Below are 26,393 nucleotides of genomic sequence, written 5' to 3'. Positions count from 1 at the left end.
ATTTAATCTAATTTTCAAAGCCTGACAATCTGGCACCTTTCACCAGCCCTGAATTCACTTTTAAAAAAGAAAGTATGCTGTGATTTCACATACTCTCTACTCTTCAAACAGGCATTACACACAATAATCAGGGAATGTGTGTTATTGGCTAAATTTATCTGCTACAGTGCAACAATAAGAGATCCAAATAAGCCTGATTTTCCTAACCATATACTGAGTGATACCTTGCTCTGCAAGTAGTCTCTGAAATCAATGGGACCAAGTATGAGAAAGTTACTACTCTGCACAAGAAAGGGTAGCAGGATCTGGCCCAAAGCAAGAGGCTTTAATGTGTAATATTAATGTAAATTATTGGCCTCTCACAAATCACTTGACGAGCAAAAATCTGTGTTCTGCATACAGAAAATACCAGATTTTCAATTCAGAGAAATTCCTTGAAGGAATTTTATCAATTGTTTAAAAGTGTTAGTATTTTTATCTGACCATTGATGCTGAGAAAGAAAAGGAGCGTAGCTGCCATAATTGAATGAGAAAGAGCAATAATGAATTCCCCTGGGTTTTTTTGTTGGAATATTGCCATGGTTTAACTTACATGAATTTCGACATTCCCCTACTTTTCCTTGCCTCTTTCAGCACCTTCTAGATCTAGAGTTGCTTTAGATCAGAAAGCTCCCTGTAGAGCACCCCCTGGGCACTTTACCTGAACCAGAGAACTTGATGGCTGCGTAACAGGAAGTCTATGAGCTCACTAAAATAGGAGCCCATCTAAAAGAACTCACGTCAAAAATTTGCAGAGCAATTAGAGGTGGCAGCACCATGAATCTCACAGAATCAGAGAGCAAGAAAACACAGCAGTAGGGACAACACTAGCTATGATGCTTCCAGCTTGTCTAAGAAACACAGGACATGTATACTTTGCATCTGGGAGTGAGCCTCTCAAGCCCAGGTCCCCAGACTGGTGGTAGCAGAGCTCACACTAATGCTATAAAAGTATCTAAAAGTAGCTGTGCAGACATTGCTTTGATGTCATGGCTTAGGCTGGAGCTCAAGCTCTCAAGCCCACATCACACACCTGGCTTCAGAGCCCAAGCCGCAACACCTACGCATCGATTTTTTGAGCACTAGCGCAAGACCTGCTAGCATGAGTCTGAAGACTCAGGCTGGAAGCTCACTCTCAGATGCAGTGTAGCCCTTATGGTTTCCATTCTCACTATTGAGAGGTTTAGGAGAGAAGGTCCCCACCAAGCACAAATCTCAGATTATGTGCCACATCGCAGCTCAGAGCTCTCCCAATGACAACTCTAAACACCAACCATGCCCCTAGGCTTGTAACTAAGGGGTTAATTTCAATACCAATAAAAAGTAAATTTTCAAAAACAGAATGGGTAACTCCTAAGACACCAGAAACTGCCCCACAGAATCTGGATCTTCAGGTCACAGGGTCTCCAGTAAGGGAGGGAGAATATCTAGGAGAATCACATCCCACAAGGCTCTGTTATAATTTATGGATCCTTTTTTGTTTGCTTTTGATTTTTGCTTTTCATTCCACTCTACTCCGTGCTGATTAGGCCTCAGCTGGAGTATTGTGTCCAGTTCTGGGCGCCACATTTCAGGAAAGATGTGGACAGACTGGAGAAAGTCCAGAGAAGAGCAACAAAAAAGATTAAAGGTCTAGAAAACATGACCTATGAGGGAAGATTGAAAAAAATGGGTTTGTTTAGTCTGGAAAAGAGAAGACTGAGAGGTGACATGATAACCATTTCCAAGTACATAAAAGATCATTACAAGGAGGAGGGAGAAGAATTGTTCTTCTTAACCTCTGAAGATAGAGCAAGAAGCAATCAGATTAAATTGCAGCAACGGATGTTTAGGTTGGACATTAGGAAAAACTTCCTAACTGTCCGGGTGGTTAAGCACTGGAATAAATTACCTAGGGAAGTTGTGGAATCTCCATCATTGGCGATTTTTAAGAGCAGGTTAGACAAACACTTGTCAGGGACGGTCTAGAGCAGTGCTTCTCAAGCTATCTGATGTGGGGAAGCGGCAATTTTTTTTTCCAATATGCGCGCAAACCGGCAGCCGATGGCTCGCAGACCGGACCACCACCTTGAGAAGCACTGGTCTAGATAATACTTAGTCCTGCCATGAGTGCAGGGGACTGGACTAGATGACCTCTCAAGGTCCCTTCCAGTCCTATGATTCTATATGGAAATGAAGCATCTAAACCCCTCTTGCTTCAAGGGAACAAAGAATAATTGTACTCCTAATTTTTTAGCTCCTTGTAAAGAATTGTTCTCAAAGGAGTATCATGGCCATCAAATGGTGTCGTTTTCCCATTGGACCCCTCCTCTCAGTCAATCTGAATTCAAGGGCCAAATGAAAACAGGAGATTCATTTTAAGATTAAGCTTCATCAAGTTGCCCTACCACTGCAATTCTCATGAAAGAGAGAAGCATGACAAGTAGAGATCTCAGGAAAGTGGCTGAATCACCCACAAAGCCAGCTATCAGAAAAAACATAAAAAAGAGTTCAAGCTAACACAACCTTAAACCTGTTAATGATTATCAATATAGCTGATTCGATAAGGATTTTATTTTTAATCTCAAAAATGTGCTTGGGACAAAATGCTTATGTCAGGCTCCAGCAAAGCAATTGCTCCAACTGTGGAGACAGACTGTAAGCCCAGGGAAACAGTGGTTTATAAAAGAAACGCTAACACTGCCTTATCCAGAGCAGCAAAAGAATGTCTGAAATGAAACCCTGAAATGAGTTCACAGCGAAGAGTCTATTCTCACAAACCTGAATGACATTCCAATAGCATTGTGCACATCTACAGGTCTCCCTCTACAGGCAGACATAGGACATAGAGTCGTAAGTACAGAGAAGCAGTTAGCATGGAAGATAATGTATTCCAGCAGAGGTTAGAGTGACCCTTATAAGGGTGCAGTGTGTATTTATTTACACAGCTTACATCATTCACTGGGGATTCAAACAGAAATGTATAGTTACATTTATTGGACCAGCATGGCTCTTTGAAAATATAATTTGAAACCTTCAAGCAGCCGCAATGACCTTAACATACTCATATGATACATGCTACTAAAAACTGTCTGTAGCTGGACTTGGAAAGCAGAAGGAGATTCTCATGCCTAACTCAGCTAACCTGTTCACCGTATAACTATAGCCAAGTTTAGTCAGGGCCTTGACCTTCTAATGTTAAGCAGGGACATAAGGATCATTATGGAAAACATGATAACATCCACAAAATTTAAACAGTTCCGCAGAATTCTATTAAATGAGGCACTCGACAACCATGTAGCCCAGAAGTCTTACAGAATTCCTAAGTCCAAACAAGTGCATTATTTTGTCTATAAAATTTCTACAGATAAACAAATTTGGGAATACAGACCAGCCTATGACAGGTTTCAGAGTAGCAGCCATGTTAGTCTGTATCCGTAAAAAAGAAAAGGAGTACTTGTGGCACCTTAGAGACTAACAAATTTATTAGAGCATAAGCTTCTGTATTTTTGCAGCATGAGATATCTAGACAGAATCTGATCTCCAGCTTTGTATTTCTTCAGCACGAGGCAAGGTCACTTGCTGGTTTAAACTAGCGTAAATGGTGTATTCTCTGTAACTTGGAATCTTTAAATCATGATTTGAGGACTTCAGGTAACTCAGCCAGTGGCTATTGGCCTATTACAGGAATGTATGGGTGAGGTTTGTGGCCTGCAATGTGCAGGAGGTCAGACTAGATGATCATGATGGTCTCTTCTGGCCTTAAAGTCAATGAGAAAGTCATAATTGTGAGTCTATTACACAAGGAGAAATTAATAAAAGTCCCTAAAATATATAGCATGTGAGTAACTTTACACATGTGAGCAGTGCACTTAATAGCAGTGCAATAGCATTATTTATGTGCAGATAGTTACATGCATTCATGTTTGGATGGTTCCAACTAAATGGAAAAGAGTGAAAGACTATCACTTTGGTATCTGAGCACCATTATCTTAGTGTCTAACTTGGCTCAATTAGTTACTCTCAGACACTTTTTAAATGCTGCCTGAAACATAGAGAGAAGGACAAAATATTATTATTAGAAACTACATTTTTTAGCAAGTGCCTCCAATTCCCACACCAGTTAACATGTGTGGGCAACAACTGTCCCACGCATACTGGATTCCTCGGCATAGTGAGGGTATCTATTCATATGTCCATGTCATCCATCACAATATCTAGCACCCAAGCCATGTGTGAAACATCCCAGGTGCAGCCACCTCATATCTGAAGGGAAAGGTGGGTCTCTACCCACTTCTAGATCACACTGCCCCACTGCTTTTCTCCCTCCCTTTGCATGCACAGCTGTCCCTATACAGAACATGCAATAAGGGTACCATCAATAGCTGGAAAGCTAGTGACAGCTATAATGAACATTGCACATGTGCTTCTATTACAAACACCAACTTTCAGATGCTCAACCCTTCCAGATATTTTGCAGGCTGTATTTCTACCCAAGAGTTTTTGTAAAGTTCAAGCAAAAGTGGTCCAGAGGCTTGAGTGTGACAAACAGTGAGAAAAATACTGTCCCATCAGTCAAACCAAACATGTGACTAAGAACAAAACAGATCTGGCAGGAAAACAGCCAGGGGTAGGATGGAAGAAGACATCTAGCCAGAAAATAGATGTGACTGAGAACTGTATGCGCACGTTCCAGTGAAAACTGTCTGGCATTTTGCCATGTGATTAGAGAGGGAACAATACTTGCTATACATGCAGTACACTCAGTAGGATGGTAAGACACTTTTACCAATATTGTACCTGCGGATGAGTGAGGAGTGCAGAGATCAAGACAGGGCCCCACAGAAATCTAGTCTCATGCACGACAGAGAAAGGTGCTCAGAGATCTCAGGTGCTAAAAAAAAAAAACTTTGCAAGAGAGCAGCGAAAGGTGGAACGCTGCAGGCAGAGAGGGCAGCTGGCGCGGGGATGCTGCGGAACGCCCCGGGGACCTCACGAGGGGGCCCGGGCTTCACAGGGCACGCACCTTGCCCGGGACGGCATGCGCCGGGGGTGCCTAGCCCAAGACTTCCAGGTTCTGCCGTTTCCTCCTCGTCTTTTGAAACTCCAGCAACCAAAGCAGCCCCGAGGCGATGGTCGCGCGTTCTGCGGACCCTGACAGCGCGGGGCGGGGCTCGGCCCCCAGGGGCGGGCACCGTGCAGGTGAGGGGAGCCGGGTACCCGGGGCTACGCTGCCTGGCACCGCCGGGCTACGTGGGGAGCGGCCTGGGCCCACCGCCGGGAGACCAGGCCTAGGCAGCGGCTGCCCGCCAGGCGAGGCCCAGGCCCAGGCCCAGGCCCAGAGGGGGGTGCAGGAAGGCTCAGGCCCGGGACGGGGGAGACCAAGCCCAGGCCAGGCGGGGGAGCGGCCGCTCGGCACGGGGTGGGCGACGCGGCCGCTGGGTCTGGAGGGCTCGGGGACCGGAGACCCCCAGACGCGCGGAGTCTGACCCTGGCGACACGAACCGGACCTACCCGAGCCGCCGCTGCCTCCTCCGGCCGGGCCTCGGCCGCCGCCGCCGCCCCCACCACGTGACCCAGGCCGGAGGGGAGGGGGACGGGGCAGGGAGAGCCTTCCGGGTCAGAGGAAGATACACTTCCGGGGCCCCGGCGGGGGAGGGGGGGGGCGGCTGCTCCGGCGGCGGCCGCGGCAGCTCGCGGTAGGTTCGTGAAGACACCGGGCCGGGGCAGGAGCCCCGGAAGAAGATTTCTGGAGGGGTACTTCCGGTTCCGGTGTCCTCCTGCCAACGCCTCCGCCCGGGGCCGGATCCGGAGAGTGGCTCCTTCCCCACCCTGGGCGAGTAAAATGCGGGGAGGGGACAACGTGGGGGCGCCGGCTAGGGAGAGAAGGAGAAGGAGGAGGCGGGGGTAGCGTGAGGTGAGTGGGGAGGGGAGGAAGGGAAGCTGCGGTGGGGGGAGTGGGGACGGGACGGGACGGGACGAGAGAAGAGAAGAGAAGAGAAGAGAAGAGGGGAGGGGAGGGGACGGGATGGGATGGGATGGGATAGCCTGTGGGGTGAACAGGGAAGGGGAGCCTGGGGGTGTAGGACTCAGCCCCTCTTGTGAGGGGTGGATTTTTAGACCATTTTTCCTCAGGGTCCTGAACCAACTACTAAGCCAAGGGGGGGCGTGGAAGAGACTTTCTATGTGGGCGAATAATCCCATCATTGTCCCCATGGGACTTTTTGCTTTTCCCTCTAGCAGCTGATAGTGTGAGTGTCAGACCCAGGACACTGGTCTACATGGCCACTGGGCTGATCAGGATTCGTCCTTTTATATAGTGGAATTACATAAAGTAAAAAAACTAGGAAAGGTCTAATAGCGCATCAGCTGAAATTACTTGTAAGAGCAAGGTGCAGCCACCCAAGAGGGGATGAGAAAAGGAAGAAAATGATGCTACCCCTTGTTATTGGTTGCAAAGCCCCAAAGAAAGATGGAGCCAAATGCAGGTAGGCAGGTGCTTTGGGGCCTCTGCAGGCCTAGTATTTTTTAAATCGGAGAGGAATTCTGACTAACCCCCATTAGTCTTCCAATACTGTTCTTTCTCGGTATTGGAAAAATGTTTTTCAAAACACATGTATAGTAGCGTGGACATAAACACAGTTAATTACTTTCAAATAATTTTTCTTTCTTTAAAGACATTTTAAAGTTGTAAGGCAAACAAGCCTTTTGCTAATCATGGTTTTTCTTCTCTTTCCTTAGGTAATTCATCCAGAATCTTTTAAACTGGTAACACATTGAGCAATTTACAGAAACCTTCTCGGTGATGCTTGAACAAGAAAACTAAGGTACCATATCTAGTTAATTTTGAAATGTCTCTGTTGAACTAAACTGGAGAAGTACGACTCCTCTGTTAGACCTAACCTGTTTTGAATAGAAGTCACATCTGCCTGACAACTAGAAGGATGATTGCTGTGATGCATGATATTGAGTGGAAATAGCATGTAGAACTCAGAAAGATGCAGAGAGCTTTCTCCTTCCCTCCTCAGGCTAGCCAAGAATACAAAACTGGAGGATACACAGATCAGGAATTTACATTTACAGTATGATCTACTTCTTTTGTAGGTCAAATTACTTGAAGGGTATGCTGGAAATCTTCACGCACCTTTGTAGAGTGTTGTTTCTGGAATATCATTCTTCTAACAATGAGGAATTTTCCATTTAAGCTTTAATAGCCACCTAAAAGTAATTACAGTTTAGGAAGCTGTGTGTTTCATGTGAGAAAGTGTTCTCTGGTGAGACTGCTTATTATGTGGTGAATGTGAGAGAACAGAGCTATCTAGCAGTTTGACTTTATTTCTCACCTTTAAAAACCCTCAAAATAAAAATGCATGTTTCAGTGCTCGATAATAGATATTGGACAAATGCATAAAGATGAATGAGATCCCAGTGACTTGTTAACAAAGACTTAGTGTGATAACTCATTGGCCTCCATTAACTTATAATTTTTAGACTTGCATTAATTTGTAATAGTTGCAATGAGCAACTAGCATAAGGTTCAGGGAGGTATCTGTTCAGTAAGTTGGGCCAGTCTGCATCAGGAACTTCAACTCCATATGCCTCTCCAGAGCATCACCCAGTGCTATTTCATTGTGGATACTTTAATGGTTTAATTATATTTGAACATCATAAAAGACTATGTAACATTTGAAAAAGTTACACACAAAGTAGATTTATTTTCCTACTGGAAAGGGAAAGCAAACAAAACCAGTTTAAGTGCATCTGAAGTTTCTGGAATGTATTGCTTGATGTTTACTTCTCTCTGGTTTACCTTCACCAAAGGTTATTACCTCCTAAATTTGGTACTGTATTTCCCCTTTGGAATCAACATGGTGTTAGAGCACAATAGGTTATAATTCCATTGTATACAGCAAAAAGAAAAGGAGTACTTGTGGCACCTTAGAGACTAACAAATTTATTAGAGCATAAGCTTTCGTGAGCTACAGCTCACTTCATCGGATGCATTCGAGTACCTTTCAAGTACTCCTTTTCTTTTTGCGAATACAGACTAACACGGCTGCTACTCTGAAAATTGTATACAGCATCTCCTTCTCTTTAGCTCCAGCTTGACCAAGTTGTAATATGTAATGTAATAAGAAAAGGAGTACTTGTGGCACCTTAGAGACTAACAAATTTATTAGAGCATAAGCTTTCGTGAGCTACAGCTCACTTCATCGGATGCATTTGGTGGAAAAAACAGAGGAGAGATTTATATACACACACACAGAGAACATGAAACAATGGGTTTATCATACACACTGTAAGGAGAGTGATCACTTAAGATAAGCCATCACCCACAGCAGGGGGGGGAAAGGAGGAAAACCTTCCATGGTGACAAGCAGGTAGGCTAATTCCAGCAGTTAACAAGAATATCAGAGGAACAGTGGGGGGTGGGGTGGGGGGCAGAAATACCATGGGGAAATAGTTTTACTTTGTGTAATGACTCATCCATTCCCAGTCTCTATTCAAGCCTAAGTTAATTGTATCCAGTTTGCAAATTAATTCCAATTCAGCAGTCTCTCGTTGGAGTCTGTTTTTGAAGCTTTTTTGTTGAAGTATAGCCACTCTTAGGTCTGTGATCGAGTGACCAGAGAGATTGAAGTGTTCTCCAACTGGTTTTTGAATGTTATAATTCTTGACGTCTGATTTGTGTCCATTCATTCTTTTACGTAGAGACTGTCCAGTTTGGCCAATGTACATGGCAGAGGGGCATTGCTGGCACATGATGGCATATATCACATTGGTAGATGCGCAGGTGAACGAGCCTCTGATAGTGTGGCTGATGTGATTAGGCCCTATGATGGTATCCCCTGAATAGATATGTGGACAGAGTTGGCAACGGGCTTTGTTGCAAGGATAGGTTCCTGGGTTAGTGGTTCTGTTGTGTGGTGTGTGGTTGCTGGTGAGTATTTGCTTCAGATTGGGGGGCTGTCTGTAAGCAAGGACTGGTCTGTCTCCCAAGATCTGAGAGAGCGATGGCTCGTCCTTCAGGATAGGTTGTAGATCCTTGATGATGCGTTGGAGAGGTTTTAGTTGGGGGCTGAAGGTGATGGCTAGTGGCGTTCTGTTGTTTTCTTTGTTGGGCCTGTCCTGTAGTAGGTGACTTCTGGGTACTCTTCTGGCTCTGTCAATCTGTTTCTTCACTTCAGCAGGTGGGTATTGTAGTTGTAGGAATGCATGATAGAGATCTTGTACGTGTTTGTCTCTGTCTGAGGGGTTGGAGCAAATGCGGTTATATCGTAGCGCAAACAGAACCACTAACCCAGGAACCTATCCTTGCAACAAAGCCCGTTGCCAACTCTGTCCACATATCTATTCAGGGGATACCATCATAGGGCCTAATCACATCAGCCACACTATCAGAGGCTCGTTCACCTGCGCATCTACCAATGTGATATATGCCATCATGTGCCAGCAATGCCCCTCTGCCATGTACATTGGCCAAACTGGACAGTCTCTACGTAAAAGAATGAATGGACACAAATCAGACGTCAAGAATTATAACATTCAAAAACCAGTTGGAGAACACTTCAATCTCTCTGGTCACTCGATCACAGACCTAAGAGTGGCTATACTTCAACAAAAAAGCTTCAAAAACAGACTCCAACGAGAGACTGCTGAATTGGAATTAATTTGCAAACTGGATACAATTAACTTAGGCTTGAATAGAGACTGGGAATGGATGAGTCATTACACAAAGTAAAACTATTTCCCCATGGTATTTCTCCCCCCCACCCCACCCCCCACTGTTCCTCTGATATTCTTGTTAACTGCTGGAATTAGCCTACCTGCTTGTCACCATGAAAGGTTTTCCTCCTTCTCCCCCCCCCCCCCCCGCTGCTGGTGATGGCTTATCTTAAGTGATCACTCTCCTTACAGTGTGTATGATAAACCCATTGTTTCATGTTCTCTGTGTGTGTGTATATAAATCTCTCCTCTGTTTTTTCCACCAGATGCATCCGATGAAGTGAGCTGTAGCTCACGAAAGCTTATGCTCTAATAAATTTGTTAGTCTCTAAGGTGCCACAAGTACTCCTTTTCTTTTTGCGAATACAGACTAACACGGCTGCTACTCTGAAACATGTAATGTAATGTGATTCTACTCTCTGGTTCTGAATTTCAAGGGTCTGGCAATTCTGGAACTTTTCAAAATCCTGTTGTAGATATAGTATATTACAAACTGGTAAATATGGCTAATAATGCAAGAGGGCTAACCAGAGAGATTCCTTGCTGTTGAGAAATTGGAGGTAAGAATGTCAGCTGGGCAGTGGATACTGAAATCTTTGATTACCAGCATCTGCATCGTTTTAAGTGCTAAAAAATTCTTTGCATTGAACTGTTGCTTTGCATTTTCATTCATCTGATCCCCTAGCTGTGGCTCCAGAGATAATAGGTTCATATCTAAGTGGATAGTGTTTCTATTTATCCTCCTAAACTCCACAGTTTTTTCTGTTTTCAAACCATCTGTAATCTTTCAGTAAAGGTGAAGGTGGTGTGGATTGGGGTAGGTGGGGTTTTGTTGTTGTTTCACCAAGCCTTCTGGGAGTTTAAATCTCCTGTGATTCCTTCATTTCCTGCAATCCCAATTCACAGCCAGGGCTGCATGAACAACTTCTTATAGAAAATCATGGTTGTCTTAGACCATGTCTACATTAGAAGTGTTTTATAGAGGTGTTTAAAGGTATCTGACAGTGTGCCTTTTTAGAACCTCCTCATTGTAAATGACAGGTGGGTGAAGATAGAGTCCCTTCCATTGTGACTATATCTGGTCTAAAAAATGAAGTTCAGTACTAGAATTCTGCACATTTTAGATGTGTAACAGGCTGTATTTTAGAAATGTAGAAATACCGTCAGGTGAGCAGGAGGTGTTGACGGTGGAAGAATTTTAACTGTTTTTCTTAGTTTGATTCATAGACCATTTTTCTTCTATTAAGTACATTAATGTTAAGAAGCTTGTTTTAATATTACACTGTCCTCTCTGACAGGTGCTTCAGTGTAACATTGAGAGATCAATTGCCTATGGAACTTGTTCATGCATTAAAGCAAAAAAATTGCTAAAACTAAAGGGACATTGAAGGGTCAAATTGAGCCAAAAACTTTTGGTTGTTAATACAAAAGTAAACATTTACAAAAGTTTAAACCAGTAGAAATATTTCTATGGTTTTATTTTAAATTCCAAAGAAATAGTGTATCTGTATTACTATAATATTTTAAATGTTCTGCTGTAGCGTTGGGGACATTGCAACATTATACTAGTGCATGAGAATTAGAATATGAAATAGACTAGAAATCAATTAGGTTATTGATTGTCCAAGTTGTGTGATATGTGAAAAAGTAAACATCATTAAGATATTCAAAATAAACTTAACTTTTTTAAAATTCTTTCATTTTTAATAGTATTGGGTGTTTTTATTAACATAAGAAAATGTTTTGTAAAATATGTACATTTAACCTGTACTGTTGGCCCCTTTTTAATTTGCATGATTACATCCATTAGTTTTCTCATATACTGTTTCTTTCTTTTTGTTTGCTTTTGTTCTTTAGATCTGCCAAAATGTCCGAAAGATCAGATATCCTTCACTTCAAGTTTGACAATTATGGAGATTCAATGTTACAAAAAATGAACAAACTGAGGGAAGACAATAAGTTTTGTGATGTTGTAGTTCACATAGACAATGTTGAGGTTCATGGGCATAAAATCGTGTTTGCTGCAGGCTCCCCCTTTTTAAGGGATCAGTTTTTGTTGAATGACTCCAGAGAGGTTAAAATTTCCATTCTGCAGAGTTCGGAAGTGGGGAGGCAGTTGCTTTTGTCCTGCTACAGTGGCATTCTGGAGTTTCCTGAGATGGAGCTGGTAAATTACTTGACTGCTGCAAGCTTTCTTCAGATGAGCCACATTGTGGAACGATGTACACAGGCTCTCTGGAAGTTTATAAAACCTAAGAAGTCATTGGAGAGCAAGGAGGATTGTGAACAGCAAAGCGATTCTTCTGAGTTGAAAGAACACCAAGGAGATGAGGACACTCTGCAACAGGATTCACTATGTATTCAAACCTCAGAAGACAGCATGGACATGGAAGATAGTGACATTCAGATTGTCAAGGTGGAGTCTATTGGGGAGGTGTCTGAGGTTAGAAATAAAAAAGATCAAACCCAGTTTATTTCTTCTGAACAAACTGCTTTACATTCATCAGAGCCTCAGCACTTTTTAATCAATTCCACTGTGGAAAACAGAACGAGTGAAATAGAACAAAATCATCTCCACAACTATGCCCTTTCTTACACTGGCAGTGACAGTTTCATCGTGGACTCGAAAGACATGTTTGGTCCTAACAATAGAGGTATAGACAAAGGTCTCCAATGGCACCACCAGTGTCCCAAGTGTACCAGAGTATTCCGGCACTTGGAAAACTATGCTAATCATTTAAAAATGCATAAACTGTTCATGTGTCTGCTGTGCGGTAAGACGTTCACTCAGAAAGGCAATCTCCACCGACATATGAGAGTGCATGCAGGGATCAAACCTTTTCAGTGTAAGATCTGTGGGAAAACCTTCTCTCAGAAATGTTCTTTACAGGACCATCTAAACCTGCACAGTGGAGACAAGCCTCATAAATGTAACTATTGTGACATGGTCTTTGCACATAAACCTGTTCTGAGGAAACACCTTAAACAATTACATGGAAAAAATAGTTTTGACAATGCCAATGAAAGAAATGTTCAAGATATAACGGTGGACTTTGATTCTTTCAGCTGTAGCACTGCTACAGACAGTAAGGTCTGTCAACAAGCTGATGCAAGCCAGATACTGGATGCAGGGAAATTGGCTCAGGCTGTGCTCAATTTAAGGAGCGATAGCACCTGTGTCAATTAAGCATTCCAAGCAGCCCTTTGTAGGCATCATGAAGAAAGAAACAAAAGGTTGGATTTGGGCTTTCACCAGAGCAGATGGTATGCCCTGAAAGGTTGTGTACAGATTGAATTACAAAACCTAGCAGGTTGTCAGCCTTCATTCTAGTCTTATTCTCTGTGACTAGTAATCCTCATACAGAGTTTCTGTGTGTCCCTACTGGTGAGCATGGGATTAAATTTTGGATTTGTTACATTTTGGATAATTTAATCTGATTTGGAGTTATGGGACTGTCACCTTTTGAAGAACTCTTGCTGTGGGCAGTCACTAGTTAAACTATGCTGTACAGTTAAAGGCCTGTGTATGTCTGGGCAGATAGAAGAAACAACCGAGAGGATGAGTCTGTGAGATAAAACCTGACATTTTCAAAAAGCACTGGATAACTGAGAATTATGTAGTTCAACTGCTAATTTGTTTTTCTGTTAAAACTTCAGTTATTTGCCTTCCAATCTTACCCAAATCCCTAAAGTTAAAATTAAATACTTTTTTCCATGTGTCACTTTTTTGTCCCTTCTAAACTATGTAATTGAATTTTCTCTGCTAATCAGCCCTACCCCAACCGATAGCAACTTTCAGGGGTATTAACATGGACGTATGTTTATAAAGAGCTAAAGCCCTGAATGATCTATGTGGGTCAGGTAGTGATTACATGGTACTGTTTGTAAAGAAAATGAATTGAAGATTTTTAGAATATGAGGCTGATTGCCTAAAGTCAGGGTATGAGTTATTCATTGATATAGGGCTACTGAAGGTATGCTTTCACAGCATAATTAGTTCAGGTAATAACTGGAATGTTACCCCTAGCTCAACTCCCATCCACACACCGAATTCTCTAGCTAAAGTTAAGTGGTGCTTTAAACTCTAGCTAGCTGGTGCGGGGGGTGTGGGAGTTTGAAACTTAAGTGATGTTGATGCTAAAGCTAGTAACTCTCTGGGGATGCAACAACTTGAGTTACAGCAAGCATGTAGAGAACAACGAGAGAATAAGTAATATCAGTGTGGAATTCTCAAAAATCATGCCAAACCAAACTAATTTCCTTCATTGACAGAGTTACTGTCCTCGTGGTTAGGGGAAGCAGTAGACGTATCTTCCCCCATAGCGGTATCTTGATTTTCAGTAAGGCTTTTGACTTTGTCTCACATGATTTTTTTTTTCATAAGAAAACTAAGGAAATGTGGTCCAGATGAAGTTACTATAAGGTGGATGCATAACTGGTGGAAAGACTGTATTCAAAGAATAGTTCTCAGTGGTAGCTGTTCAATTGCGAGGCAGTACCTAGTGGGGTCCTGCAGGAGTCTTTCTTGCGTCCAGTACTATTCAAAATTTTCATTAAAGACTTGGATAATATAGTGTGAGGATTACCACCAAACTGGCAGGGATTAACACTTTGGAGGATCAGATCAGAATTCAAAATAATCTTGCCAAATTGGAGAATTGGTCTGAAATCAACAAGATGAAATCCAGTAAAGTCAAGTGAAAATTTACAAATAAAAAATCAAAAGCTCAAATATAAAACTGGGAATAACTGGCTAGGAAATGCTGATGAAAATGATCCAGTAGTTATAGTGGATCACAAATCTAATGAATCAACAATGTGATGCAGTTACAAAAAAGGTAAATACCCTTCTGGAGTGTATTAACAGGAGTCTCATATGTAACATACAGGAGGTAATTGTCTCACTTTACTCAGCAGTGATGAGGCCTCTGTTGGAGTACTATGTCCAGTTCTGAGCATCTCACTTTAGAAAAGAGGAGGACGGGAGAGCAACAAAAATTATAGAAGGTTTAGAAAACGTGACCTATGAGGAAAGGTTTAAAAAAAAGGGGGGGGGGCACGTTTAGTCTTGAGAAAAGAAGACTGATGGGGGGATGTGATCATAGTTTTTAAATGTGTTGAGAGATGTTATGGAGAATAATGTCCACTCGAAGGTAGAACAAAAGTAATCTTAATCTGCATGCAGCAAGGGAGATCTAGGTTAGATATTAAGGAAATTTTCTAAATACAAGCTGCAATGAAATAGATTTCCAAGGAAGGTTGTGGAATTCCCATCATTGGAAGTTTAAGAACAGGTTAGACAAACACCTGTCACAAATGTTCTAGGAGGTTTATTTGGTCCTGTCTGAGCACAGAGGGATGGACTAAGTGATCTTTTGAGGTCCCTGTCTTCCCTACAGTTCTATATTGTAACTCAACAGCAACTCATCAAATCAGGCTGTGAAACTTCCATTTTGCTTTGAAGTGTGGTTGCTCTCACTCAGGCTAGGCTAGCTTGAATGCAGTAACTGAAACACGCTAACTTGTAGTGAAGACAAGCCACTAAAGGACCCACCTATCACTGTATGTATGTACTAAGACATGGTAAAGGATTCAAAATTAAAGTATTGTTCTGTCTCCTATCAACATTGCTTCACATAAACCACAGCAATTGTGACCTTCATATTTGGTTTTAAAGCAAAGCTGGAATGGGGAATATTGCTTTATTTATGGCATTGTGAAAAGAATCTGTTTCAGCAGCTGAAATGTATAATTCCATGTTTTGTTTTTTAAACTCTTCCTAGAGCTCTACTAGGAGCCAGGTATGTCAGTTAATGGGGGTGAGAACTGCCATACTGATGCAAACCCTATATAAAGTTAGATCATAGTCTCTGTTCCTAAAAGTATGCACTTCATCTTGAAAAGTAGACTTGAATTTAGCTACCACCCTACATAGCTCATGAATCTTAGAGCTTTACAAGGTAAGAGTTTAGAGTAAGATACAGTGTCACTGGCTGTAGATTAATACATCAGTTACTGACTGTGCTCAGCAATAGCTCTTTTATACATCTTTGAACATCAACCTAGAGGGAATGGAATGTTAACTGGGGGTTGAGATTATGCTGTACTTGTTTTGAAAAGCATCATGGAAGTTTTCATCTAGATGGTTGCCATTCTAGTTAGAGTGAAAGGACCATGCTTTAATATCTCATCTGAAGAATACAATTTACAGAAGAGCAGCCCTCTTACTGAACTGAAATGCAGTGTGGTCTAATAATTTGCTTGAGCCATGGTAAAGAACTGCTTTTCCATTTGGATCAAGTATTACTTCTAATGCAGCTGTTTAAGTCTAGTACTATAACAATGCTAAACTAAAAGTATGACCAAAGCATTTTATTGCAGAAAATAATGTATATTTCATTATCAAAAGATAGCTTGGCCTTGAAAAAAGGGGCATACAAAAGTCAGAAATTCCCAAAACAAGCATTACAGTGAATGAAGTGTTTAATGTTGCAAAATTTTTTGAAAGGACACAATCACCTTTTCAGGTAAAAAGGTTTAAATGGCTATATTTGACTGTCATGTGTACAGTTTTGGAATAAGTAATGGCAATGGGGAGGAAACAAATAGCAGATTAATTTAGTTCTGAAATGTAACTATTTAGGAAAGTATTTCTTTCAGAATCTTGGTTCAAAGACAGCTTGCATGGAAAAATAAACTAATTTTTTTAAAGAAAAATCAAAAACCTGCTTACAGAATCATCTTGAGCTGTTACCCCATGATGGTTAGGTCTGAAATATTGCATGTGGATCTGATTTCAGGCAGAGTCTTCTATATTCAAACATTTTGATACTATAATATTCATTATATGAAAATGGGTTATCATAGATCTAATGTGGACTAGAGAGGCAGAAAATCTTGTCAATGCTTTTTTCCCTGAATTAAAAATTAAAAAGGAGCCTGGGACTATTGTTATCAAATCTATTTATACAGACTATCCAAAGGCAGCTTTGTTATAGAGTTAAATGAATTTAATCATGTATGTATAACTTTATTCTAAATCACTTTTTATTGCAAAGTTCAAACCGGACTAGATCCACTTGAAGTTGATAGTGCTGTTACTTGGTCAGATAAATTCTATGGCAACTGTCATAAACTTAATGTTAATGTGTCAAACACCATTGACTAATAAATGGATAATCTCACAACTGAGTGTAATGTACAACTTCCTGCCTATCCTAAAAATAATTAGGGGAAAAGTCTGCAATTACTAAAATATTAGATACTTTGGCCACATTTGTAAGGATTATTTTTGCTTTTAGAACCTATTTACTTGATGAGATAAGAGAACTACTCTAGGTTTGTCTTATCTTTTTATAGAAGAATTTTACAAGTTAGTCACTCTGACATATGTGAAGTATCGGTTTTTTTGTGGGTTTTCCCCCCCCCCCTCCTCCTCTGTGGAAAAACTTATAAACCTATACAGTTTGTCACAACAGTAGTCTTATTTGATTTGAACATAGAACACACTGAATGCAAGAGTACAGAAAATGAGGACTGGTGGTGAATACAGGAGTCATTTTGAGAAGGGATGGAGAGCAGGGAGTGAGAGTTTAATTAAAAATGTGATTCAAAGCAAAATTGCATTTAAAAAAATTACTGGTACCCTGCTGCCCTGTGTAGTCTTTCTTTCCTTTTTTTAATTATAAAAACAATAATGGTGCAGTTGAAATGAGCAAATGTACAGAACTGTAGTTTGCTATACTGACCTGATACCAGAGCCAGACAAATTCTCCATGGAGAAGGGATATATTGAACATATATTTCCTTTACCCCAGCTTAAGCTCCACTGAATAATTAAGCACTTCTTCAATGATTAGGAGGAAGTTGAATACAAATGTTTATTACAAAGGTGGTGCATCAATGGCTTTTTAAACTCTTTTTAGACACCTTTCTGCCTACTCTTTCTTTGAGGTTTGAGTACTGTTTAAGGGATGAGCCAACTTTTGCATCACTGCTACTAATTTTTTTTTTTAGGGTCCATTCTGTACAGATCACAAGGATTTCTAATGTCTGTTACTCACTTTGTGATCTAAAAGGAAAACCAAAGTCATCTTAAATATCCCATTTAGGGTGTAGGGTTTCTGAATTTTTGGCCCCAATAAGCAGTAATTTTGTGAGTGGTAGTAAGGGTGCTGAGAAGTAACTATTTTTTTTCCCCTACAACTACTGAACCTAATTCTGCCTTCTACTAAAATGCCTGAATTAGGAGCAGACCCGTGTTTCTAAATCTGGAATTCTTTACTGTTGGACAACCTTGGAAGATATCCCAAAGGGACTTAAATAAATGTCACTAAGAGCCTGCCATATGCAATATGACAGGTTTCAGAGTTGCAGCTATGTTAGTCTGTATCTGGAAAAAGAAAAGGAGTACTTGCGGCACCTTAGAGACTAACAAATTTATTTGAGCATAAGCTTTCGTGAGCTACAGCTCACTTCATCGGATGCATTCAGGGGAAAATGCCACTGAATGTATCTGATGAAGTGAGCTGTAGCTCACAATAGCTTATGCTCAAATAAATTTGTTAGTCTCTAAGGTGCCACAAGTACTCCTCTATCCCCTCTGCGTTACTCTTTATTACTACAACTGTCTCCATTACTCTGTCGTAAAGGAATCTAAATGGCTGGTTTTGTAGTTAAAGGATAAAAGGCATTGACTTTCTTAAGCTTATCTTCTGGATCTGGCATACTCTCGGGCTTTGGCTAATTAATTGATTGTCTTTCTGCCTCATTTTCATCGGTTGCCTTGCTCCCTGGAGCCTGTATTCCATTTTTGTGAGGCTAAATCTGTTGTTAGCACAATGCTGGGAGAGCCTCAGCTGAGAGGAGCTGTAGCAATTCCAATGCTCGTTCTAAACTTCCTCCTAAGCCCCTAGCCTGTATGTGTTTTTCAGCCATAACGAAAATGGTCCATTTATACACTAATTGTCTTGGAAAGGGTCGGAGGCTAGGCTGGCGGCAGTAATGTAGAATTTCGTATACCACCTTCGCCTTTAGAGCAGCAGCCGTGTTAGTCTGTATTCGCAAAAAGAAAAGGAGGACTTGTGGCACCTTGGAGACTAACCCATTTATTAGAGCATAAGCTGTGGTGAGCTACAGCTCACTGCATCGGAGCCTGCAGCTCCACGGGGAGCAGGGCTACCAGGCTGGAGACGCTGCCGTCACCCACAGATGATTTCACGACCAGCTGCGAAGCTTGGTTTTTGCCTGGTGGAGCCACCGCACCGGAGCCTCCCTGAGCCGGGCAAGCGATGGGGTTGCGGTATGTGTGCGAGGATCCCTGCCGGGCTTCGTAACCCCCCGCCAGCTACGCTCGTCCCTGGCAAGGGAGTGGGACTCCCCCCCCTTCTCCTGCTGTGGGGGAAGGGCTCGTCCCCCCCCCCACCGGCGCCCCCGTCCCCGTCTGGGGGATCACGGCGCCCGAAGACTCCGCCCCGGGGCTCGCGTCTCCCCATCCGCCTGCGCATCCGAAAAGGAAACACACCCGCCTCCCGCCAGAACCACTTCCGGGATCCCGGAAGCAGCGGCCCGGCTGCGGCCTCGTCCTATTGGGCAGGGGAGGCCGGTAGCGGGGGTCAGCGACTGACGGAGCGTCCCACAAAGGCCTCTTCCGGTGGAGGGGGCGGGACTTGGGAATGTGCTTCCGGCTCCTCTGTGGTGGTGGCTGGCGCTTGCTCTCAGGGCCGCCGCTGCCGGTGCGGGGCTGAGGAACGGGGGAGGTTCCGGTTCCGGTTCCGGTTCCGGGGTCTCCTGCCGCCTTCATTGGGGGCCGGGGCCGGGGCCGGGGCAGCCCGGGAGGGCTCCTCCGAGTTTGGGCAGCGAGGGAGCTCAGCACGGGCGGGCGGGCGGGCAGGTGGGTTCCTTGGGGTGGGGGCGCTGCGACGTAGGGCTCGTCGTAACTGTTTTAAATAGTTTTCCGACCCTGCTGTGGCCAAGCCTGGCTAATGTTACTTGTGTCCACGGGCTCTTGTAGACACTGTACTGAGCGTAAGGGTTTATGAGGGACTCGGTGTTTTATGGGGGAGCCCTGTCTAGACTGGAACATAAAACCAGGCCTGTTGCAAGCACCTAGTCAGCTTTCCAGCCGTACTCTGCCTAAACACTTCTCGGCACTTGCATATGTAGTGGCTCGGTGGGTACCTTGAAACTGCTGATGAAATTGTATTCAGTAAATATCCGATCAGAAGATTGAGACCGGAAAGCTGCATCCAGAATGATATGCTTGAATTGTAACGTTTCTGTCGTGTGTTTTTCCAATAGGTTGTCAACATGGCTACTGACTCAGATGTGCTGCATTTCCAGTTTGAACAGCAAGGGGATGCTGTGTTGCAAAAGATGAACCTCTTGAGACAGCAGAATTTATTTTGTGATGTATCAATATATATCAATGATACTGAGTTTCATGGACACAAGGTGATTTTTGCTGCCTGCTCCACATTTATGAGGGATCAGTTTTTGCTCAATCAGTCGAAACAGATGCGAATCACCATATTGCAGAGTGCTGAGGTTGGCAGAAAGTTACTATTGTCTTGTTATACTGGTGCTCTCGAAGTTAAAAAGAAGGAGCTTTTGAAATATCTCATTGCTGCAAGTTATCTTCAGATGGTCCACATTGTAGAGAAATGTACCGAAGCATTGTCTAAATATCTGGAAATTGATGCTTCTATGGAGAACAGTAATCAGAACACAGAGAAATGTCATTCTTCGGATATTGAGCTGAGAAATAAAGATGACAGTTTAGATAAAGACTGTGAAATAATTGAAATTTCTGAAGATAGCCCTGTTAATGTAGAATATAATGTAAAACGGGAGAAAGGGGATGTCTTACAACCTGCAATGCAAAGCTTAATATCAGAAAGAAAGGACATGAAAACTCCAGAGATTTCCACAGTTGAAATAGGATATAAAGATGATGAAATTTGTATCTTCAGAATGGATTCCATGAGCACAACCAATGTGGAAAATGATCATTTTCCACAGCCTTGCACTTCGTCTAAAACAAGCTTGTATTTTCCAGAAACACAACATTCACTGATAAATTCTACTGTTGAGAGTAGAATTACAGAAGTACCTGGGAGTCAGTTTCAGGGCTTTGTCAGTGACAATACAGAAGGAACCTCGAGTGTAATGAGTGGGTTTCAGAGTTTGGAGGATTCTGGTTATTCATGGCGGCACCAGTGTCCTAAATGTCCCCGAGGTTTTGTCCACCTTGAAAACTATCTGAGACACCTAAAAATGCACAAACTCTTCTTATGCTTACAGTGTGGGAAAACATTTACACAAAAGAAGAATCTCAACAGGCATATCCGAGGGCACATGGGTATCCGCCCATTCCAATGCATGGTTTGTCTGAAGACATTTACTGCTAAAAGCACGCTTCAGGACCACTTGAATATTCACAGTGGGGACAGACCTTACAAATGCCATTGTTGTGACATGGACTTTAAACACAAATCTGCCCTAAAAAAGCACTTGACTTCAGTTCACGGAAGGAATGGTGGTGACAAACCAAACTTTGACACAATTACACAAATCAAAATAGACTATGATTAGTGGATCTCTGGATAGATGTAAAGACGTGCTCTATTTAAAACCCTGTTGTGGTGAAATGCCAGAATTTCACCAAATCTTTATGTAACAGAGACAAGTGCAAATATCTAATTTTTGTTTACTGTGTTGAAACCTAGTATTGTGCAATTGTTTGGATAGTTTGCTAGTTTAAGGTAAATGGCAAAATATGGGAACAAAATTTGTGCTCCTTTACAGGTACTCACGGTATGGATAAAAGACAGCTCCTCACACCTTTTTCTTGCTTGTGTTTCACACATCCTCCTCACACTGCTAATATTTGCAGGACCCTTTATCTCAATGAGCTGAAACCTGAACTGTTGCTTTCCCATTCTTTAATAGAGTGGGGAAGGGGATGTCAATCCCTATTCAGGGAGTCAATCATTCTCTTTCAATTGAGCATTCTAAGAGCGATAGTTCTTGTTTCAGTTTATGGTGAGGTCACCTACCTCGTTCACCAAATTGTTGGCTCTTTTAGCAGCAAAGTCATGGCCTATTCTATTCTATATAGATTTTTTTCTACCACTCTCATCAAATCTGATTCTCAAGTTGTAGGTTTAAAAAATAAAAACTGGAAAACTCTCTAATGAAACTTTAAAATTGTCTTTATAAATAGGGGAGGAGTAAAAGACACAAACACGATTCAGTTCAGTTTTAACTGAAGAGGGTCTCATTTTATTCATGTTCTAAAATTTTCTAACCTGTTTTTGACAGTTTTGTTCTCACTGATACAAATTGTCTGGTTGAACACTTGTTTTAGTAATCAAACCCTAAATTAATTCTTTGCCTTCTGATTGTATTTTACAAAACTAAGACACACATAAATCTCAGATGTGTACTGCCGCTATGAAAATCTGAGCTACAAGCTGTCACGTATTAGGAATCTATATCTATTTGAAAGACGCTCTTTCTGTATAAGGAGCAGTTTGGATACTGAGGACTCTTCAGTCTCTAATTGTATGATATTGTAAAACACGATTGTATGTGTCTGGGTAGATGTCTTGCACTTCATGGTTTTACCTGCAGGCATCAAACTGCCCTATAACTCAAACTCTTTTATCTTGTGCCTGTCTTTGAGTGGCATATATGTTTCTTCTGTTTAATGTGGTATAAATAAAAATCTTTATATAGTTATTGGAGTGGAATAATGCCATTTATTCTAGATCCTCTTGAATTAGAAAAAACAGCAGCACTCTTTCTTGTGTATTTATAGTGCATAAGGATATATTTCCACATTGATCTTATGTCAGTTGCAAAGGGATATCTTTAGTTAACTTCCTGTATATCTTGTAGTACAAAAGCCACTCATTTGGCTTTCACTCACCAGCCAATTAGGTGGGGTTTGTGTGAGCAGTATATACTGTGTAACTTCCTATTATTCGTCTGTAATAGCAACGTTCAACTGTACTGGTATGATGGCTGTTCTCTCTCCTGGAAACCCAATTTTGGCAGGTTTAATACTTTAGCCATTTTACCTTTGTTTCAGGATGAGTTTGTAATAGGTTCTTCACTTGACAGTTAGAATCATGCTTTGAATAACTAATTTACCAGTCACTTATTATAGTCCCTGGAGGTCTCAGCTGAGTTCAGGGTCCCATTATTTTAGGCATTGCACATGAACATCAGAGATAATTCCTGTCTCAAATGGTTTACAATCTAAATAGATAAGCTAGAGGGTGATAGGAAGTACTGCTATCTCTATTTTACAGATTTTTACAGTACCCTCAGGCTACTGAGGCACAGAGAGACTAATGAAGAACATGCTTCAGTTCATTTTACATAGTGTGAAGTAGTCCTAGTGAAGTGAATTGGTGGACTAGTCCATGTGTAAAGTTAAGCATGTATATAAGTCTCTGTAGGAATGGGACCCAAATGATATGCCCAAGGAAGGCATAACTGGCCAACTGAAACAATATCCTAAGTCCCAGTCTAGTGCTTTAAGCATAAGATATCTTTCATCTCTCTGTTCTGGCATTCTTAACTATAACAATTATATTTGTCAAATTAAGAGTTTGGGTTTTGTTTCCTTATTTGCCGGACACTGCATAATGTATTTTGCGATTTTTAAGTTTGAAACATGGCTGTTTTACAATTGTGATAATTGCTTTTTATGGCATTTTGTTAGTTTTGATTTGTATTCCTTGGCTACATCTGTGTTTGCAGTCTTGTTGAACTTGCATTTAGTGATGGGTGTGCCCTCACACAGTAACAAATGTAAAGGATTCATTTTTGGTTGTGTAAATGTCTTTACTTAGTGGTAACATTAACGGCTCACCTGACTTCCAAAAACATATTCTTACTCTGCACTCTTGGTTAGTGTAGTAACAAATGTTAACTGGGGTGTATGTACAGGTTTATATCTAACTGTTTATTTATGCCTGCAGATTTGCACACTTTTTTTTAAAAAAATCAGGTTCTTAGGAGATGTCAGAAAACATTGGAGAACTGTATTAAACTAACAAATTAAGGAAAACTTGATACTCCTTTTAAATTGGACCCTTTGTAATATTGTATAGAAGTTAAATGTATTGTGCTGTTTTAGTGCAGATAGAGCCTTGGTTTGGCTGTCTTAGGCATTTTAGTTGAACCAACTCATTCTGGCAAGTGCATGAGTCTCAGCAATATGAATGTAAACAATCATTGCCTGATACAGGTGTGTTACTCATATTTCCCTAACTGATAAAAGGGAAATAGAGGCTATGATCCTGATATGCACTTTCTATGTGAGGATTGGTAACTCTTTTTTATTCAGCAGTTGTAGTGCATGTACATCTGAGAGGAAGCTGTGTGTACCGCTTTGGTGGCTAGAATTTCTTATGTGATGAATTTTGTTATAAGAGAACGGGACTCGGGCATATATATGCATATAACTCCCCTTGTACCACTTTCTTAAATGTAACCATTTGCTCTATTTATAACATAAATAAAATGGAATGGAAATCAGAGGCATTGTTTGTATATACACACAACTTTGAGGAAAATCATTGAGAGTCTGTAACGGCCTTAAAGTTTTGGATATTGTGTTAAGAAACTGTCTGTTTATTTCTGACTCTATATTCTAAGCACATTCTCAAGTGCTACTCATGTTGGGAACCATAGTACCTTTTATGTATGTATGTAACAATCACCTTTTGTGGTAGTCTGCAAGATAAATGATTTCTCTGAGCACCGGATGCAAAATTTATACTGAGTCAGTCTGAATAAAGAGTTGTCAACCTTTATTATAGCTCTTTAAAGCTGCAAACAGCCTACTTAATTGTCAGGGGCCTCTAGAAACATAGATGCAAGAATGTAGCAAAAAATGGAAGTTGTTGCAGATCTTTTCTGAGATGTCCCTGGGTGAAGTTTCAACTGAGAGTAACTGCTCCTTAGAGTTCTTCATTGTTATACAGCGCACAAGGCCTGCCTTCTTTTTTGTGGCAAAAGAGAAAGCAGGCTTGGAGTTTTTATTTCCAGTAACACAGCTTTTCTTTTGGGTTTATCTACCAGGTAATTACTGAGGAGGAAAAGAAGGCGCTAGCCAAGTAAACAAACATGCTCAACTTGCACCATCTGTACCAAAAGTCTTCACGATTCCTCTAACTGCAGCCTTCAGTTCTGCTCCTGAGTTGTATTAAGACAAGAAAGGCTTTAAGCAGATCCAGGGCTACAGCCTGGGGGCAAGGCTTCTTCTCTGAAGGCCAAGTAATGGGGTAAACTAGAATATAAGACCACCCCCCCCCTTCCTCTGGGGCAGCTGCGCTCCTGGGCAGGCTTGCTCACTGCCAGTAGAGTCTAGGGCTATAAACGCTCAGGGAGAAAAGTCATCGCCCTAGCCTGGGGCAGGAGGAGGGGCTGCTCCGTCAAGGCTGGGAGCCTGCCCCAGGGGCGGGGGAAAGGATACCTTTCCCGTTTAAAGAAAAGGAGGACGTGTGGCACCTTAGATCACTTCATCGATGAAGTGAGCTGTAGCTCACGAAAGCTTATGCTCTAATAAATGTGTTAGTCTCTAAGGTGCCACAAGTCCTCCTTTTCTTTTTGCGAATACAGACTAACGCGGCTGCTACTCTGAAACCTTTCCCGTTTAGCCTCTCTACGCTACCCCATCCTCCAGGGGTGGGAGAGCTGGGGCTTGTCTGCTCCATCAGTCCTGTCCCGCCCACAAGGCACTAGGTCCGCCCCTCTCTCGCCTCTCACCCAACCGGAGCGGGACTCGCTGTCATGTGATAGGCGTGAGCGGGTCCCCTCTCACGTGATGCTGGCAGCTCTCGCGATAGTAGCGGGGCGGAGGGGCTGGGCTCCCGTCTGTCACCGCGATGAGGAGGCGCCGCCGAGGCCCCCGCCGCTGCCACCGCCGGGCCGCTCCGGGCTGCCCGCCCCATGGAGTGTGAGAGGCCGGTGCCGCCTCCTGCTCCCGGCCCGGCCGCGCCTCGCAGGTAGGGCCGCTGGGTGGGCGGCGCCTGGCCGGGGAGAGCCCGGCGGCCGGGCCTGGCTCGGCCGGAGGGGAGGCGGGGGCCGTGCTCTCGGCGGCTGGCCCGGAGGAGTCGCTCCCCCGGGCGGGAGAGCCAGGGCGCTCCTGCAGCAGCCCCGCCCCCTCCCCGGGTGCCCTGCGGCAGCGCCGCGGCGGAGGGTCTCTCAGGCCGGGCCCCTCGCTCGGGGCGGGGCTGCCTGCGTGCGGAGCAGGCTCGGAGGAGCGGGGCCGTCAGCTCCTTCCCCGCCCCCTCGCTGTCAGGGGCGCGCTCAGACTCTTCCCCCCCCCCCCGGCCCAGCGGCGGGTGCGCTTGGCAGCCCGGTGGCCGGGTGGTGGTTGATCCTGCGTGGTGCGGCTTTCCCCAGCTTGGGTCTGGCTCGGCTCCTGGCCAGGCTGCTGGAGAATCCCAGCTGCCTTTTGATGGCTCCTGTGCGGTGAGCTGGGGGAGCTCAGCCCTGCTCCCGAGGGGCGGGTGTCTGCATTGCAAAACCCCCGCCACGGCTGTCGCTGCTGGGCTGCACGCAGAGGTCACACACGGATTACAGTGGGACATGGACCCGAGGCTGTGTCTAAACTAGCATCCTCTTCTGCT

At 42.9% G+C, this 26,393-nt stretch overlaps 4 protein-coding genes across 25 annotated transcripts in view; 3 read left to right on the top strand and 1 right to left on the bottom strand.

Moving 5' to 3' along the window:
* The window catches only part of RABGAP1 (RAB GTPase activating protein 1), a 133,947-nt gene extending 128,276 nt beyond the window's left edge, over positions 1 to 5,671 (bottom strand). For 4 of the 6 annotated variants that reach the window (XM_038374150.2, XM_043499102.1, XM_038374157.2 and 1 more), the window contains exon 1: positions 5,533 to 5,671. The gene's annotated coding sequence lies outside the window, so the exon portion shown is untranslated. Of the gene's footprint in view, positions 1 to 4,818; positions 4,913 to 5,508 lie in introns of all 6 variants that reach the window. The other 2 variants (XM_038374151.2, XM_043499101.1) reach the window with 2 other exon arrangements.
* Positions 5,672 to 5,727: 56 nt separating this feature from the next.
* ZBTB26 (zinc finger and BTB domain containing 26) lies at positions 5,728 to 13,466 on the top strand. Of its 5 annotated transcripts, none has more exons than XM_043499104.1 (3): positions 5,728 to 5,858; positions 6,760 to 6,845; positions 11,602 to 13,466. In XM_043499104.1, the coding sequence occupies exon 3, from the start codon at positions 11,612 to 11,614 to the stop codon at positions 12,929 to 12,931; it is 1,320 nt and encodes a 439-aa protein (XP_043355039.1). In that variant the 5' UTR covers positions 5,728 to 5,858; positions 6,760 to 6,845; positions 11,602 to 11,611; the 3' UTR covers positions 12,932 to 13,466. The 5 variants fall into 5 exon arrangements, with proteins under 5 accessions (XP_043355039.1, XP_038230089.1, XP_038230087.1 ...); XM_038374161.2 differs by having other exon boundaries at positions 5,778 to 5,854; XM_038374159.2 differs by having other exon boundaries at positions 5,801 to 5,935.
* Positions 13,467 to 19,388: 5,922 nt separating this feature from the next.
* ZBTB6 (zinc finger and BTB domain containing 6) lies at positions 19,389 to 24,292 on the top strand. Of its 3 annotated transcripts, none has more exons than XM_043499080.1 (2): positions 19,389 to 19,503; positions 20,039 to 24,292. In XM_043499080.1, exon 2 carries the CDS (start codon positions 20,053 to 20,055, stop codon positions 21,334 to 21,336), a length of 1,284 nt encoding a protein of 427 aa, XP_043355015.1. In that variant the 5' UTR covers positions 19,389 to 19,503; positions 20,039 to 20,052; the 3' UTR covers positions 21,337 to 24,292. The 3 variants fall into 3 exon arrangements, with proteins under 3 accessions (XP_043355015.1, XP_038230927.1, XP_038230928.1); XM_038374999.2 differs by having other exon boundaries at positions 19,414 to 19,478; positions 20,044 to 24,292; XM_038375000.2 differs by lacking the exon at positions 19,389 to 19,503 and adding an exon at positions 19,646 to 19,915 and having other exon boundaries at positions 20,044 to 24,292.
* Positions 24,293 to 25,626: 1,334 nt separating this feature from the next.
* The window catches only part of RC3H2 (ring finger and CCCH-type domains 2), a 36,996-nt gene continuing 36,229 nt past the window's right edge, over positions 25,627 to 26,393 (top strand). For 9 of the 11 annotated variants that reach the window (XR_005289182.2, XM_038374557.2, XM_043499079.1 and 6 more), the window contains exon 1: positions 25,629 to 25,766. The gene's annotated coding sequence lies outside the window, so the exon portion shown is untranslated. Of the gene's footprint in view, positions 25,767 to 26,393 lie in introns of all 11 variants that reach the window. The other 2 variants (XM_043499078.1, XM_038374555.2) reach the window with 1 other exon arrangement.

This window comes from Dermochelys coriacea, chromosome 16 (genome assembly GCF_009764565.3).
Source record: "Dermochelys coriacea isolate rDerCor1 chromosome 16, rDerCor1.pri.v4, whole genome shotgun sequence".
Lineage (NCBI taxonomy): Eukaryota > Metazoa > Chordata > Testudines > Dermochelyidae > Dermochelys > Dermochelys coriacea.
This window is presented reverse-complemented; position numbering and strand designations above follow the sequence as displayed.

Excerpts from the sequence above, each read along its gene's own strand:
- ZBTB26 (XM_043499104.1), top strand. The coding sequence starts at position 11,612 with ATGTCCGAAAGATCAGATATCCTTCACTTCAAGTTTGACAATTATGGA.
- ZBTB6 (XM_038374999.2), top strand. The coding sequence starts at position 19,419 with ATGTGCTTCCGGCTCCTCTGTGGTGGTGGCTGGCGCTTGCTCTCAGGG. Across the intron at positions 19,479-20,043 it reads TCTCAGGGCCGCCGCTGCCG|GTTGTCAACATGGCTACTGA; the intron begins GTGCGGGGCTGA and ends TTTTTCCAATAG.